The sequence below is a fragment of the Metopolophium dirhodum genome, chromosome 1 (genome assembly GCF_019925205.1).
Source record: "Metopolophium dirhodum isolate CAU chromosome 1, ASM1992520v1, whole genome shotgun sequence".
Taxonomy (NCBI): Eukaryota; Metazoa; Arthropoda; class Insecta; order Hemiptera; family Aphididae; genus Metopolophium; species Metopolophium dirhodum.
In genome coordinates this window covers 147,328,843-147,344,633 of record NC_083560.1, presented here as the reverse complement: position 1 = coordinate 147,344,633, position 15,791 = coordinate 147,328,843, and the positions used below count along the sequence as shown (strand labels likewise).

Genomic DNA, 15,791 nt, shown 5'->3' with positions numbered 1-15,791 from the left:
CTCGTTGAAGCGTTTTCTCGTTCTCTTGTTCTCTCGTTTTCTCGTTTAACTTTTTATACTTTATTACTTTTATTACCTACATAATATGTCGGACGCAGATGTAGCTGATATATTTCCTGTAATCCATGGGACATCGTCAAACGGTATTGGACAATAACATCATCAAAACGTTTAGAAAAAATATTGGATACAAACTCTCAAGAGATATCAGTTTCTAAGTATATGGATGACTTTCCTGCACTCGAAAAACCATCTGGTTATAGACTTGTAAGTTTAAAATAAAAATTTAAATTAAAAACCTTCCTTATAAATAATAATTCATTGAATTTATTTTAGTTGATTGAAGATTTCAACTTTTTGTATTCTGAAAAAAAGGAAAGTCTTTTGGAAACATTTCCAATATACAAACAAAAGATTTTAGAGCTCGCAAAAAGTGTATAAAATAAATGAAGAGATAATTCACTCAAATGTATTTTAAAAGAATATTTAGACCTAGCACCAGGTATAGTAATATAATTGTATTTCATATTTTTCATAGTTACTATTTTATGTATTTATAATGGTAATTTAAATTTTTCAGAAAGTGAAGAAGCTTCTTCTATTGCTGCATTTTTAGTCTTACCATTTCTATTCAGTGCAGTTCCAACAAAAATAAAGAGAGGAAAGACTACATGGAAATCATCTAAAACTGAAATGAAGGATGGGTTCATCACTCATATCAAATCTCATTCCAAACTTCAAGCAACTATAACTCGTAGAAAAGATAAGTTTTTTCAACTTGGATTAACATTACAGCCATTGGTTATAATAGTTGGGGAAAATATAAACGAAATAACTCAGTATTTTGTTTATATCAACGGCACGTACTATGTATTAAACTCTATACTATCTTCAGTGGACTGTTGTTTTAAAGCAATACGCGCCTTAAATCTGGAGTATCCACTGGAAAGCATGCCGGTTTGGTCATTTGTTCAAAAAGCTTTTTATCAAATAAATACTGCATGGGATACAGAGTTTGTGTCAGTCAATTCTCTGTTAAGCGATATTGGAATGTACGGTACTGTTGTAACACCATAGAATATTATGTTAATTACATTATAACATATTTTTCTTTTTTTAATTATAAATAATTTAAACTCATTTCTAAGCTTGCCTAAGCTTGCCTAACTTGCCTACTTATTTTATATGTAAAGAATCCTTTTCATTAATTTCAACATTGTGTAAACATTTTCAAATTAAACATGCTACCCATGATTTTGTAGAATATATTTGTATTGAATTGAACTGCGATAGATCTTTTCATTTGTTAAATTTGTATAAAAAACATTTAGCTACTCATTTAAACGATGTATAAATCTATTGTTAAGTTAATTCCTAAATTATTTATATGCTTAAAATGTTTAATAAGAAAAATTGTGATTAAAAATAATAATTATTAATATGATTCTTAATATTATAAGTATAACATACTGACTGAAAATTTATAAAAAAGAAATGTAATTTATTTATTTATTTACTTAATAATAAATATATTATTTATGCCATACAATGTTAAGTTTTGTTTGTTTATTTGAAATGTAATGTATTTATGTAATATTATTATATTTTCAGTAACTAGAAATTTAATAGAAATTCTGGTACTTAGTTCTACAAAACTCAATTGTAGGGTTGACACAATGTTTTGTAACAATAAAAAGCTACACTGGTAGGTTGTACTAAATTGTACAGTTAAACTTACCTAGTATTATTGTAATGATTAAAGACCAAATTGTAATAAACACCCAACTAAATTTGGTTGAATTTACAATTTAATGTGTGTAGCGACCAAACTATTAGGGATCTATAACAAAGCATATTAATGTATCTAAAAAAACAAATAGTTGTGGTAAAAAACAGTTTGGTAATCACTACATCTTTATTATCTATCTATAACTTAAATAAACTGTAACTGCTACAAAACTCAGTTTACCAAATGGAACATGTAATTTTAACCAAACACATTGTTGTCATGGGTGCAACCGAAAATTCTGGTAATAGCAATCATATTTTGGTAATGAATACCATTTTTTTTTTCAGTGTGTGTAAAACAAATTCGGAAGTTTGAATATTTTTGAAGCTGGAAACGAATTTTATCAAGAATGTAGAAAAAAGTTTTCGGTGTCATCCTCATATACTTGTAAAATTTTACTGGTTGTTCCAGGAGTTTAGGGAAAAGAGTATGAAATTCACCAAATCTTTCCCCATCTTCATAAATTGTATTTACCCAAAATGTTATTTTCTTTTCATGTAACAGTAAGTATTTTAAAATAGGGCTTGTTTCTTACAAGTAAATGTGGTTACAGACGTCCATCCTGACAAAAATGTAAACCATAACTGAAACTTGAACGTCTATTATGCATAGGTAATTAATAATTATACATTTTCCGGATCCATTCGGATCCAATCTGACCGCCAAATTTTGATCCGAAAATTTGGACGATTTCGGTTGAAATCGGATATAGTCTGACCGTAACTTAAGGAAGGCGGCGGCTGTCGCTTTGAGCGGCGGCGGCGGCGGCAGTCCGATTATGTGGTATTTCTGTCCCGGGTAATCGCGTGTTGACGTTATCGGGTGGTGGTGGTGTGACCCTCTCGCGCTCTTGCGTTCCTACCTACCTACGTCGTGTGTGTTTGGACTTTGAAGCGTCGCGCGCGGTGTACTCGGTGCGTCCGTAAATCGGGCGGCGCGGCTGGTCGTTACGTCCTTATGTAATATGTTACGTAACGCCGGTTTTTCCGTTATCGTCAGCTAACAACGTTTTTGTCAGATCGTGTCGGGGGTAGTTGATGGTGGTAGTTAGGGGTAAGTTAATAAAGGTTTTCACTTACCGGTGATTCCTGTACGGGGAGCCAGTTGATGCGGATCTGTGGGGAGCCGTGAGGATGGGGTTATGAGGAGTCAGGTGACCAAGTGAATCAAGAAAAAAGAATGCGACACAAACGAATTATTATTCACGATATTAACCTGTGCGTATATTACGTGTGTAAACACAAAAAAAATAATAATAAGAACACTGTATTATCCGTTCAGTTTGAATGGATGATGCGACTCGCGGGGACGTGGGTAGACCGTGTCGTGCGGGTCGTCGGAAAAACTAGTGACATATACTAGACAAATTAATTGTTTATAGATTTTATAAATTGGTTATATGACATAAGCGCCAAAAGTACAAAAATGACATTTCTCGTAAAAATCTATATTTTTGCTCTTTAAACAAAATACACACAACACCTTTATTCGTAACAGTTTTTGTGAATTTATAACGATTTTAGTTAATTTGTTGCAATTTAAAAATATTATTCATAGGTATTTGACATTATATACGTTATAGACGTTTATGGGTGTCAACATTCCTTATCGATATTACCGTACCGATGAATTGCCATATGAAATAAGGTGATTGACGTGTACCATGTACATTGTCATTGTGTGGTACCGTTTATCCAAAAAATATATGCATAATAAGTTTCATTTGGGACATACTGTTATGTTAATTGATAAATGAACAAATTTCAGTGGACTCGATATTTTAACTCACATTTTAATATAAATAATAATAACAATAGAAGTAATAATTAAAAATTATTTTTAATTTTTGCGTTTCATTCATAGGACGTGCAACGACTATACTTATCAACGAAACACATTTATTACGTAAATTTTCTGATCATAATCACGCACCTGAAGCAGCTAGGGTTGATGTATGTACTACTCTTAGCCATTTAAAAGATCAAGCACGAAATACCAATGACCAACCCTGCCAAATTATTCAAAGTTACGTTACAAATATGCCAAGTACTGCTCATCCATACATGCCGAATAGAAATGCTCTACGGCAACAAATAAAGCGTGTTAGAATGGAAAATACGCCATCGCAACCTCAATCATTAGAAGATCTAACAATTCCCGATTCACTGAGAACTACAATTGGCGGGGAGTTATTTTTAATTAAAGATTCAACCATTAATGATGAAAAACTTCTACTATTTTGTACTAAAAATAATGTTCAACGGCTGTCGCATGCTCGTTATTTAATTATGGATGGTTCGTTTTGGACAGTCCCGACAATATTTAGACAGCTATAGGCGGAACTAGACATTTTAATTAGACTGGGCCACTCATGAGAGTCATTTTTCACCTATCATACTCAAAAGAAATAAGGGTGGAGAGTGATAATAATAATAAATGATAATAATAATGATAATAATAAGTGGAACATTAATGTTTTTTTTTATTACAATACAACTGTATAACATAGGTAATTATTGATGTTATAAATCTAAAATTGTATCACTTATAAGTTATAATATAAACTAAAATGTTACATGTGAAATACAGATACTAATAATATTTAAAATTGTATCTTAAAGTTAAGACTTATAAAGCTAAACGACGTTCATATGGGACCATTCTTTTAAATTCTTCGATCACATCATTAATGTCGACATTTTTGGCCATGGTTTGTTCGATGTATGGAAGCATTAAATTTTCCAATCGCCCTTGAGTCATTGTCGTCCGTAGCTTAGTTTTAATATGTGTTAGCTTCGAAAAAGCTCCTTCACACGAAGCACTTGTGACTGGTATGACAGAGAAACCTTTTAATACTTTTCTATGCTGAAAAAAAATAGTCTCAATACCATTTTCTCGTAACCATTTTAACCAAAATGCACAGTCTTTATTAGTAAGAATATCATCTTTGTTTCGTGCCTTCAAAAGATGTATTTTACTTACAAATTCGTCCGTTGATAAATCAAAATGATTTGTCAATAAATTAATGTCATCTTTGCTCAATTCAAATTTTAACATTTTCCCCACACCAGTAATGATTGAAGTGCTTTCTTGATTAAAACGTTCGTCAATCCCTTGTACTAACGAATCAATCAATGGATACATTGTAGAAACTCGGATTTCCTCTTTCTTGGTCTCAAATACAAACTGATTTTTCCAATTTTCATCTCTACGTGCAGGCAGTTTTCTAGGTCTGACTGATGGTATGTTTACGCCATGTTCTTCACAAATGTGCTGACTTTGATCATAAATATCATCATAAAATAAACTATCGGAACGCATATTTTCTATTGCCAAACGAAGACACTTAATCTCTTCCAAAGCTATCAAAATACTTAATCCGGGATCTTGAAGTACTCTACTAACTTTTACAATCAACTGTAGAATAGGATGCATCAGTTCGAGACAGATGATAAAATTAAAATTTAAGCATTGGGAAATAATACCATTTCCTTTAGCTTTTATTTCTGGTTGCTTAGTTGAATAATTTATTTCGTTGACTGTTTAAATTATAACCGAGAAGTTGTCTCGAATTGCTGTTACAGCTTCTGCCCTACAAGCCCATCTAGTTATTGAAAGGGATTTTAAAGTCTTTAATTTTACACCAACACTTTTTTGAATTTTTTCAAAAACCGCGTGTCGAGATGGACTGCCTTCAATAAAATTGTATATTATTTGAACTGTTCCAAAAAAATCAAAAATCATACTATTCTCTTTACGCGAAATGCAATAATCTACAAGTACAAGGTTTAAGCAATGAGCAAAACAGTGTACGTATAATATTTTAGAGTTTTTTTCTTTACATCGGGACTGAACTCCAGAAATATGACCTGCCATTGCGGCTGCGCAGTCGAAACAAACGGAAGAAACAGAGAGCCAATCGAGTTTTAACTTATGGACTATTGTGTTTAAAACATAAAAAATGGATTGTACATCAGTAGTTTCTAGACGCTCCAGAGAGATGAATAATTCGATAGGTTTATTTTCTACATCATCAAAATATCTTACTACGATTGCCATTTGCTCAATGTGACCACAGTCACTGGTCTCATCAGCCATAACTACAATCTGTTGACCATTTAACCTCTTGCATATTTCTTGAAACATCACATTATGAACTGAGGCTATTAATTCATTTTGAATCTTTCCACTCAAATATTGTGCGTTCTTAGGCCCATGTTCTAAATGATTTTTTATAATAGAATCGTATCGTTTGAGTAGATCTACGATTTCTAAAAATAGTCCTTTATTCACACTATCTTCATGCTCAAGATGTCCTCTGAATGAACTTCCGCTTTTGATTAATATAATTATAACATCAATTAAACGTTTGATGATATCCCGGTTTTCTAAACGTATTTTTTCACGAGCTGCTAATGTGATTTCTTTTTGTTAATCCAACTTAACATCAATGGGAATTCCTTTTTTTAAATGTTCCCACGACATCACACTATCAATATGACATTGTGACTTCTCGTGTAATCTAAAAGCTTCAGTGGCACTTTTCCAATTAGTAAAACCTTTCTTTATAAACGATTGATCGATATGACCTTTTTTAATTATATTATTCGAAGAGAATGCTCGACAACAAAAACAAATGCTGCGTTTATACTTTCACTGTATTCGAACCATTTAAAAGTTTCGTACCATGATTTTTGAAAAGAACGAAATCGATCCCCGAATTTTACTCTTGGATAAAGAGATAAGTGAACTTAGCAGGGCCCTTTGAGTAATTTTGAGTGTCTTTCTAAACGATCAGATGGTAATGGTAAAGCTGGGTCATTATGTTCAATGAAAGATGTTTGCAACTTCAAATTTTCGGATTTCAAATGATCAGAAGGCAATGCAATTGCTGTGGTATTTTGAACTTCGACAGTTTTTAAGTTGGAATTTACTGATTCCTTGTTTGGACTTTTTCGGATAATATATCTAAAAACCAACCAATATATAGATTTTAGAATATATTATGCCTGTCCTAGACAATTCTGTATATTATTAAACAATTTATAAAATCGTTTTATATTGTAATATGGACAAGATTAGAATCAATATTAGTTTATACAATTTTATAAATAGGGCGAGGATTTTTATGTAATAAAAGTCAAAATATGTTAATATTTATGATTTTTTTTTTGTTAGTAATATAATATAATAGAACTAGTAATTCAATTGTGAACAACTGTGCAAAATTAATAAGTAATAAATAATGAATAATAATGTTACATTTTACATTTATGTTACATATATTGTACTGTTTTATTATCAGTAACACTAAAAATAAAATAATTAAAATGGTTTTTACTATAAAATGATTGTAGTTCTTAAAAGGCTTAACTGCTGTTAGTCTGTATGCAATAAGCGAGTTGGTGCACATACAAATAGGGCCTGCTAGATAATAAATACCTAGATCTTACATCTAGTAATGCTTTAGTATACAATTAATTAAATTTAACACTTAAAATAAATATAAAATTAATAACTTACTTGTCCATTTTGCTATCTAGCGATACCACAGCCAAGGAGGTGGGGCCTGTGTGTTTCGCTGGGCGTCGCGGGGTTGACGGACCGCGGCGCTTGCCGATGGCCGGGGCGTCCACGTCGCCGGCGGATGGATACTGACTTAGAATCTTTGCTAACACCGAGCCAATCGTCCCATTTACGGTCGATTACGTGAATCAACCGGTGACACGAGATCCAATCATGGCGTCTCCGACGAACGACCCGCTGAAGTGCGTGAGATGAGAATCACAGAAGGCCGACGCTAGCTCCTATACTCTTAAGGCGTCGCGTCGGGTGATTACTTCTCCGAACATCCCTCATGAGTACCTTGACCGATAGATGGTTCGCATTAGCTATGAGCAAAGATGCGTCCCTGGCGGGAGAGATCAAACCGAGCGGATGGGAAAGCGCACTGGCGACTCGGTCGGCGGAGGGGCGGTGATCTGGATTCAGTCAATCGTTTACAAATGACCCAGCTCTAGAGGGAGGACTCCGGTGTTGTGCGCCGGAACCAACCTCGACGGCTGGCTGCCACCAGTGGCAAAACCTTGAACGCACCAGCCTTAGGGCCGGCAAACACAGTTTGTCGTTAAAATAAGCACAATTTGTTACCGTAAGACTGAAATCACCGAAGAGTGGGCGGAGTCAGGATCCACATGCCTGACCTACGGGCAGGTAACATCTTAGTAACGTTAGGCGGAAGCGAGGAGGCGGGGGCTAAGGCCCACCGCTGCCGTAAGAACGGCTAAAGAAACTGCGGTGACGACGGCGGCGGTGGGCTCGGATCCCCCGCTGCTGAGTGGAAACCGACCGCTACAGACAACACGAGGCCACCAGAACTCTGAAGGCGGCAGAGCGAGGGCAGGTCTGGGGGACCGCCGGCTACACCGGACCGGTGTTCCCGCGCCCCCACGGGTGAAGCGCCCGCCGGTCGGGGAGAGGCTGGCGGGCCCCCGGAGCGGTCCGACCTAGGTTGCTGAAAAGGGCATCGAGGTAACCCCGTGAACACTTACTGGCGCTCACCCGCCTGGCAAGGACGGCCCAACCAGGTCATGACGAGCCAGGCGTGTAGACTGACCAGTACAAGTACACACCTGCTACCGGCCGCTCCTAGACGAGTCACGTTGAAAAACTGGCTGACTAATCTGGTCCTGGAAAGGGGCAGGCGGGGTACGGTCTTAACAAAGCTAGCCCTAGAGCTTCGAGTTAACTGAACTGTAATCACAAGGGCTCGGGGCAGGCCATGCTTGGTGCTAACGAAATGACCAAGGACCTCCGAGTTCCCTGGGCCACTTGTACCTTCCAGGGTGGTAACCCGGTGGTTTAGAACACGCTAAGCCACAAAAGGTTTGAAATGGGTAGGAAGGCGGGGGGGCGCTCGAACAAGGCTACACCCTCGAGCGCCCTCACGAAAAGCTCACTCATGATTGTGCAGAACCGTTCGGAGCAAAAAGAGCCGCGGGATTGAGACCGTGGCTGGCGATGTCCTGCCCGGGTACAGGACTGGGCGGATGACGAACGGCCGGAAGGCGTCTTCGCACCCCCGGGCAACTCGAGGGCCCCGTCCCGATCTCAACGCCAGTGGAGGGTGCATATCCAAACCGAGCTTCCCGGGGTAATAGGAAGCACCTGGAGGTGGTCTCAGAGACTTACCGGTGGCGACGGGAAAGGGTCATCAATGAAGGAAAAGAGGACTGGCTAGGCATTTTTCAGCAGACCAGCCACTCCAACAGTATACCCCGGAGATGGGCAGCTTGCCAAATGCAGGTCCTCAAGGATCGCAGAGCATCTGCTTACACATACGACTGCCCGACCGTCAGCTACGAAAAAGATCCGCGCTCAAGGTGCAAGCGATCGGAGCGGACCGAAACGCAGAGCGCGGACCCACGGGAAAAACCAATAACCGTGTTCCAGGCGTATAAACGCACTGAGGAAGGGTAGACCTGATAGGCATGTCAAAAGACCCCGACGTGGGTCCCCGTATAAGGACGACCGAGGTGATGGAGGGCACCTTCCTTTTCCGCACGGGAACCACCTACCCAAGTGGGGAATCATACCACCTGCGACAAACCAGTGGGCCTGAGCGAGAGGCGCCAGAGCATGACGTGGGAAGCAGACGCGGACCTCCGTCAGCGCGCTGGTGCTTCTAGCACGAACCTGACTGAGAGCACACGGGCCCGACCAACTCGTGTGCGAACACGTGCAAGGTTAAGTCCGGCTGGGGGACACTCACCGTCAAGCACTCAAACCCGAGCATTCGGTACGGACACGGCACCCGGCAAAAGAAAACCGTACCACTCAATAAAAGGTCGCATCGCGTCAGCGTAAGAACTGCCCCGGTGTCGATGCTAGTGGAAAAAGAGTCGTTGTGAGTACTCTGGATAACGGATCCTTCAATCTCATCTCGCGGGCGAAGAGGACAGCCCCACTGAAAACCCGACCTAGCTAACGCCCGAACGGTAACAGTGCCCGTCGAGCTGTGTGGCGTGCGTCCGGCCGACGCGCGCGTGTACCTCGCGTGCTCGCGCTCGCCGGCCGCGCGTTCGTGACATATGTGGATGGCCTCGCGGGGGCTGTCGGGAGTAGCGCCTTAGTAGAAGGGGAGGAATTTGACTGGGTCGAATCCAGCGCTCGCCGACGCGGATCAGCGAGACCCAACCATCTACCTCGGACGAGAGTAGCCGACGGGGGAACGTCAGCCTGGCGCCAGGGCGCCCTGAACTTAACCCGTCGGAGGGATGCGACCGCGTCACAAAGGCGTGAAGTAGCCGCCCTCGAGAAATATGGCTAAAGGTGTAAAAACCCCCGGGGAATGGTCTTATACTCCCCGTCACACAGTGGTTTTCAATGTCCATTTTGCTAACCATGCATCTGTATCCTCAGTCCGTTCACCAGTAGGTATGGTCGTCAAATAAACAAAAAATATTAAACTATTTAAACTAATAAACTTATAATGTCTATATTTGGATTAATCGATAAACGATGATAAAAAAAAAAAAGATAAAACCCGTAAGTACTGAACGTATGAACAATGAAAATAATACGGCGAGACTCGCAGTGACATTTTCTAAAAATAAATATCAATAATTTAAAAACTTTTGATAATGATTTGATTTTGATGACCAGCTGTAATACTACTAAATATATTTTTAACATTTGAACTATTCTATTTATTACGTACAGTTAATTTCTCAATTTTCTTTTACATTTATATCTATTTTTTTTATTACATTTAAAACAATAGATTCTTAGGAAATGTATACATTAACACGGAACCAATTAGCCAGGGCCATGGCCCAGTTGGCCCAGGCCGTAGTTCCGCCTATGGCTATATACCATACATGCACCTGTAAGAAGAGACCACTTTTGCCACTAGCATATGCTTTAATGTCATCAAAATCTGAAACCCTGTATATACGTCTTTTTCAAGTCTTAATTGACTTTTGCGAAGATAATGGCGGGCAACTAAATCCATATTGGATATGACAGATTTTGAACAGGCGGCAATAAAGGCATCAAAAGCTGAGTTTCCTAACGTGAAAAACAAGTCATGTTTTTTTCATTTATCTCAAAGTACTTGGAGAGTAAGTACTCAAAGTACTTTTCTTCTTGTGAATAATTGTTTGATCATTCAGTTTTACTAATTAATTTCCAATTTTCCAAAATTGTTTACTTATTCTATTAGTGTTTTTATAATGGATCATTCTAATGAGCGTGATTCAGTTATCAACAATGCTATACAACAACGCTGTGATATTTATTTTCCTCTTCGTCTGATGACAGTGAAAATGACGGCAATGAATATGAATATGTAGTACATTGTTTAGAAAGTATAGAAACTAAAACTGCAATACCTAGGTTGCAAAATTATGTTGAAACGATCATACCATAATTCAATGATGGCCAATTCAAAGCTCATTTCAGGTTAAAAGGTTTTAATAATAAAATACATTCGCCAAAGAGATGATTACTTTTAGCAGATAAGAGTAGATACAAATAAATTTAACAAATACTATTTTATAGGATGCTTCCAATGGTCATGAAGTTAGCTCCACCCACTTTGGCGGATTCACTTCAAACCAGCGGCAATATTTAGCAAACTAATTGCAAATAATTGCAAATTGGTTTTTAGGATTTGCAAATTTAGTGCACGCTCGCAAACTAAAAATATGATTTGGGGGGGGCTAACTCCATGCAGCCCCCCACTTTGTCCGATCCGTTCCAAACCAACGCCAATATTTAGCAAATTAATTGCAAATAATTTCAAATTGGTTTTTAGAATTTGCAAATCAAAATTGGAATTTTGGCGAATTTTTTAAAAAATCGATTAAAGTCGCATTTTTCATAAAGTACGAATTTTTTTATCAAAAATCGATTTTTTTTTTTATTAATTTTCCTTGAAATACAGATTTTTATTGATTTTTATCCAACAGATACATTTTTTCAGACTAGATTTTTTAAATTATGAATTTTCCATCAAACAGATTTGTATTCAATTTATATTTTTTACAAATCTAAATTGAATTAAATTCTAAAAAAAAACTGTTAGATAAAAAAGCAATAAGAAATGTAAAATCAATAAAAAAACCATATTTGATAAAAAAAAAATTTGGGTAAAAAATTCACTTTAAAAATATTAATTAATACCTCAAACTTTTTCCAAATCCCTAGAATTTCCTATTATAAATTATCCAAGAATAAATCGAACTTTTTGGCTGGTCCCTACTCACTTTATCTTCCAGTTAATCAAGTCCGACTGTATTGGCAAAATATTAAGATGTATATGTTGTTTTGTGAGTGTAAAAAATAATTATATATGTAGTCATAATTTTAGATTTTTACATAATATATTAATAAAAAGTTTATAATTAACTGGTTATATTTGTATATAGTCTATTCAAAATGAGATGATGACTCGGTGGCGACCAGTTTTGGTCGGCCGCCGGTCATACTCCCTCCACAAGCATGATCACGTGACCGAAGCAACGGGGATGTGTCACGCGAGACGTGGATGTGCGTGTGTGCGTCATGCGTTCCGCGTTAAGTAATAGAATGTACACGCAATGCATTTTAAATTATCCACACACATCGGCAGTCGATACTAGACTAATTAAAGCTCCCGTCCGCGGCGGCGCCTCAAGTGCTACCACGGAACAAAAGCCACACCCATGCGCACAACTTGGCCGCCTAGTCATCATCTCATTTTGAATAGACTATAGATGCCTTGAACTTCGAAGTAACCAACTGAATATTGAACTACACAAAACTACAAACCGCGAATCGAAAAGATTAAATTTTAATTTTACTATTAGGAACAGAAACACGAAAAGTCAATGCTGCTTATAAATTATGATTGTATTTTGCCAGTTATTATTACTTTGCTTTATCCTATACAATTTAATATAAATACAATAATATAATATATAGTGATAAATGATAAAAATTTTAAATGTATATACAAAATTTTAAATATTTTATCACTAAACTATGTCTTGCCATCTTGAAGCAGTTAAAACAATTAATATGTCAACTCATTCGTAAGTTACTTTAAATAGGTTAATAAATAATTTTACTGTAATAAATTGTTAAATTGTTAAATTTTGTATTGATATGACCTATACCAAATCCCTTAAAACATATACGTTATAAGCAAAGACCGGATTTATATGCATTTAAAATGTTAAAATATGCATGCAAATATGCACTTAAAAAGTTCTGAATATGCAATTAAAAATCATAAAACATGCAAAATAATTTTTGATTATTACAGCTTTTTATTTATGGTAAAATTATAAAATCAAAACATTTATGACGAAAATATGCACTTAAATATCACAAAACATGCAAAATAAATTTTTATTACCTATTACAGCTTTTTATTTATGGAAAATTTATAAAATCAAAACATTTATGATGAAAAAAAAATAATAAACTACAATATTATATACAATATATTTTATGAATTTATGATTGTGATAAAAAATATATAATTTATTTGTTATTGGAAAAACAATAAGTAACAATAATATGTTCCATATTGATCTCAGTTAAATTATGACGGCGATTTGTGACAATATGTTTGTATGCAGAAAAACTTCGTTCCACATCAACACTTGTTATGGGTGCATATTTAAAACTTGACAACATTTCCGGGGAAAAGTGTTTGATAGAAGAACTTAAGTCAACATTCTCACCTTGGTGTATTTTAGAAATTTCTTTTAAAATTAGCAGGCCTTTGTTTTTTTTAATAATGTCGGAACATTTTTTTTTAATTAATACGCTATTTTCTTTTTCTGAAAGATTATTGATAGCATTTGTAACTTGTTCAAATATTTCTAAAGCATTTATGAGTAGCAAACCTGAAGTCTCAAGCTTTTTAATACTTTCAACAATAACCGAAAAATTTGTTTTAATATAAGTTAAATCGTTAATTATATTTGATTTAGTTAGAATTTGCTTACAGTTTTTAATGCTTTTTACATCGTCTTCTGGTAGGCTTTGTATAACATTTTTAAAATTTTCGAAATTATCTGCATAAAATATTGCTGATTCTAACCAAGCACCCCATCGTGTTATTATAGGTTGGGGCGGTAATGGTTTATTAGGTAGCATTTCATGATATAATTGAATTCTATAAGGAGCTTTCAAAAAAATCTTTTTTCCGTTGTTAATTAAATCGTTTATTTCATGAAAAATATCCATAATATTTTCTGCAATCCGATGAATCCCGTGAGCAGCACAAGTCACATGAATAAGATTGGAATAAAATGGTTTTAAATTTTTGGCAGCCTTAACCATATATGGGGCTGCATCGGATAACATTAACAAAACTTTTTCGTCATTACCTCCCTCTGGCCATAATATTCTAAGACAATCATTTACAAATTTTGCTATAGTATTATTGTTTGTTTTTTCAAGAACTTTAGATGCTAAAAGATAAGATTTTGATGGTGAATCAACATTTAACTTTCCAACAATAAAATTCGCAACATATTTGCCTCGTGGGTCAGTAGTTTCATCGATACAAAAATATATGAATGAACTTCCTATGTTTTCTCGTATTTTTGTTAAAATATCTGTGTAACATTTGATTACATAATTCTTTCTTAGGGTACTTTCATCAGGTATATGTAGATGAGTATATTTCTCCAAAAAAGACCTAAAATTGGTATTTTGTAATTTATGCAGTGGTATGTTAGAAGAAATCATTGCTGAACAAAGTTCTTGGAAAAATACTGATTGATTTTCACTTGAAGTTGACTGTTGGTTAACGAATGTTTGTTTAGAAGTTGGAGTTTTTGAATATTTTTCGTGTGAAAATGACTTAACATGCTGATCAATTTGAAACTTTTTTTCTACTACGACTACTTTATTACAATACTGACAAAAAACTGAATTATTATTTAAGGTTTTGAAAACCTCACCTGATTTATTATACGGTTCAATCCATTTTCTAAGTGATGGTAATTTTGAACTTGGAAACTTTGGCATTGTAATTTAAAAACACAAACAATGTTATATAAAATTAATATGTGTTTATTTAGAACTACGTTGACGTCGTTGACTATTGCCGAATGTACACTTCGAACTACAGTCGTTAGTCTGTCAGTCTGTGTTCTGTAGTATAAATAAACGATAGTCGATAACTTGATAATGTTAGATAAGATAAAACTATACGACGGGAAAATCAGTATACAATCTGCCTATTATATTTTTAAAAATATTTTCAATTTTTGTGTTTTGAACAAATTTGTGTATAATAATGGTACATACAGTTATAAAATTAAATAAAAATATTTAAATATATACGTAATATGCAAAAACATGCATTTTTATGGAAAATATGCACTTGTACCCGAAATATGCAAAAATATGCAAAATAAAAATTTGTAACATTATTTATTTAACTATGATTGATGAAAATCCATTTACTGCATGTAATAGCTTATAAAAATATGAATATGCATAATATGCTAAATCCGGTCTTTAGTTATAAGTATAGGCAATTTAGCGACTAATTTTTTTAGTAAGTTTGAAAGGCAATCAACAACAGTATACCACACTACCATTGTACCAGTCAGTGGCGTCACGAACATTTTATTCTTAGGGGCAAATACTGAGGCTATCCACCCACCCACCCACACATAAAACTAAAACCTGCTGATGCATATATTTTTTTAATTATAAAATAAATATTGATATTATTTTACTATATCAATGAACATTAATGTAACAAGTTACCTATTATTGAACCTATGTGGCTATGTTTTTTTAACAAATTTTAGCAAGTTAGCAGTTTAGTAAACTATTTTAATAAGTATATTAAAAAATAACAATAGTTAAAAAATATATATATATATAATAATAAAACATTAATCATTCAAAATATTATGACTTATGAGTATAATAAAGTTTTTTTCATCAATGTAGATCAGGGGTCGGCAACCTTTTTGGTGTCAAGGGC

At 35.4% G+C, this 15,791-nt stretch overlaps 1 protein-coding gene across 1 annotated transcript; it reads left to right on the top strand.

The window, feature by feature from the left end:
• Nucleotides 1-222: 222 nt before the first annotated feature.
• LOC132933248 (uncharacterized) lies at nt 223-4,125 on the top strand. Its single transcript, XM_060999561.1, is given in 4 exon segments — nt 223-267; nt 337-502; nt 581-1,057; nt 3,653-4,125. Coding segments are annotated over 4 exon segments (1,161 nt in total).
• The last annotated feature ends 11,666 nt before the right edge of the window (nt 4,126-15,791 follow it).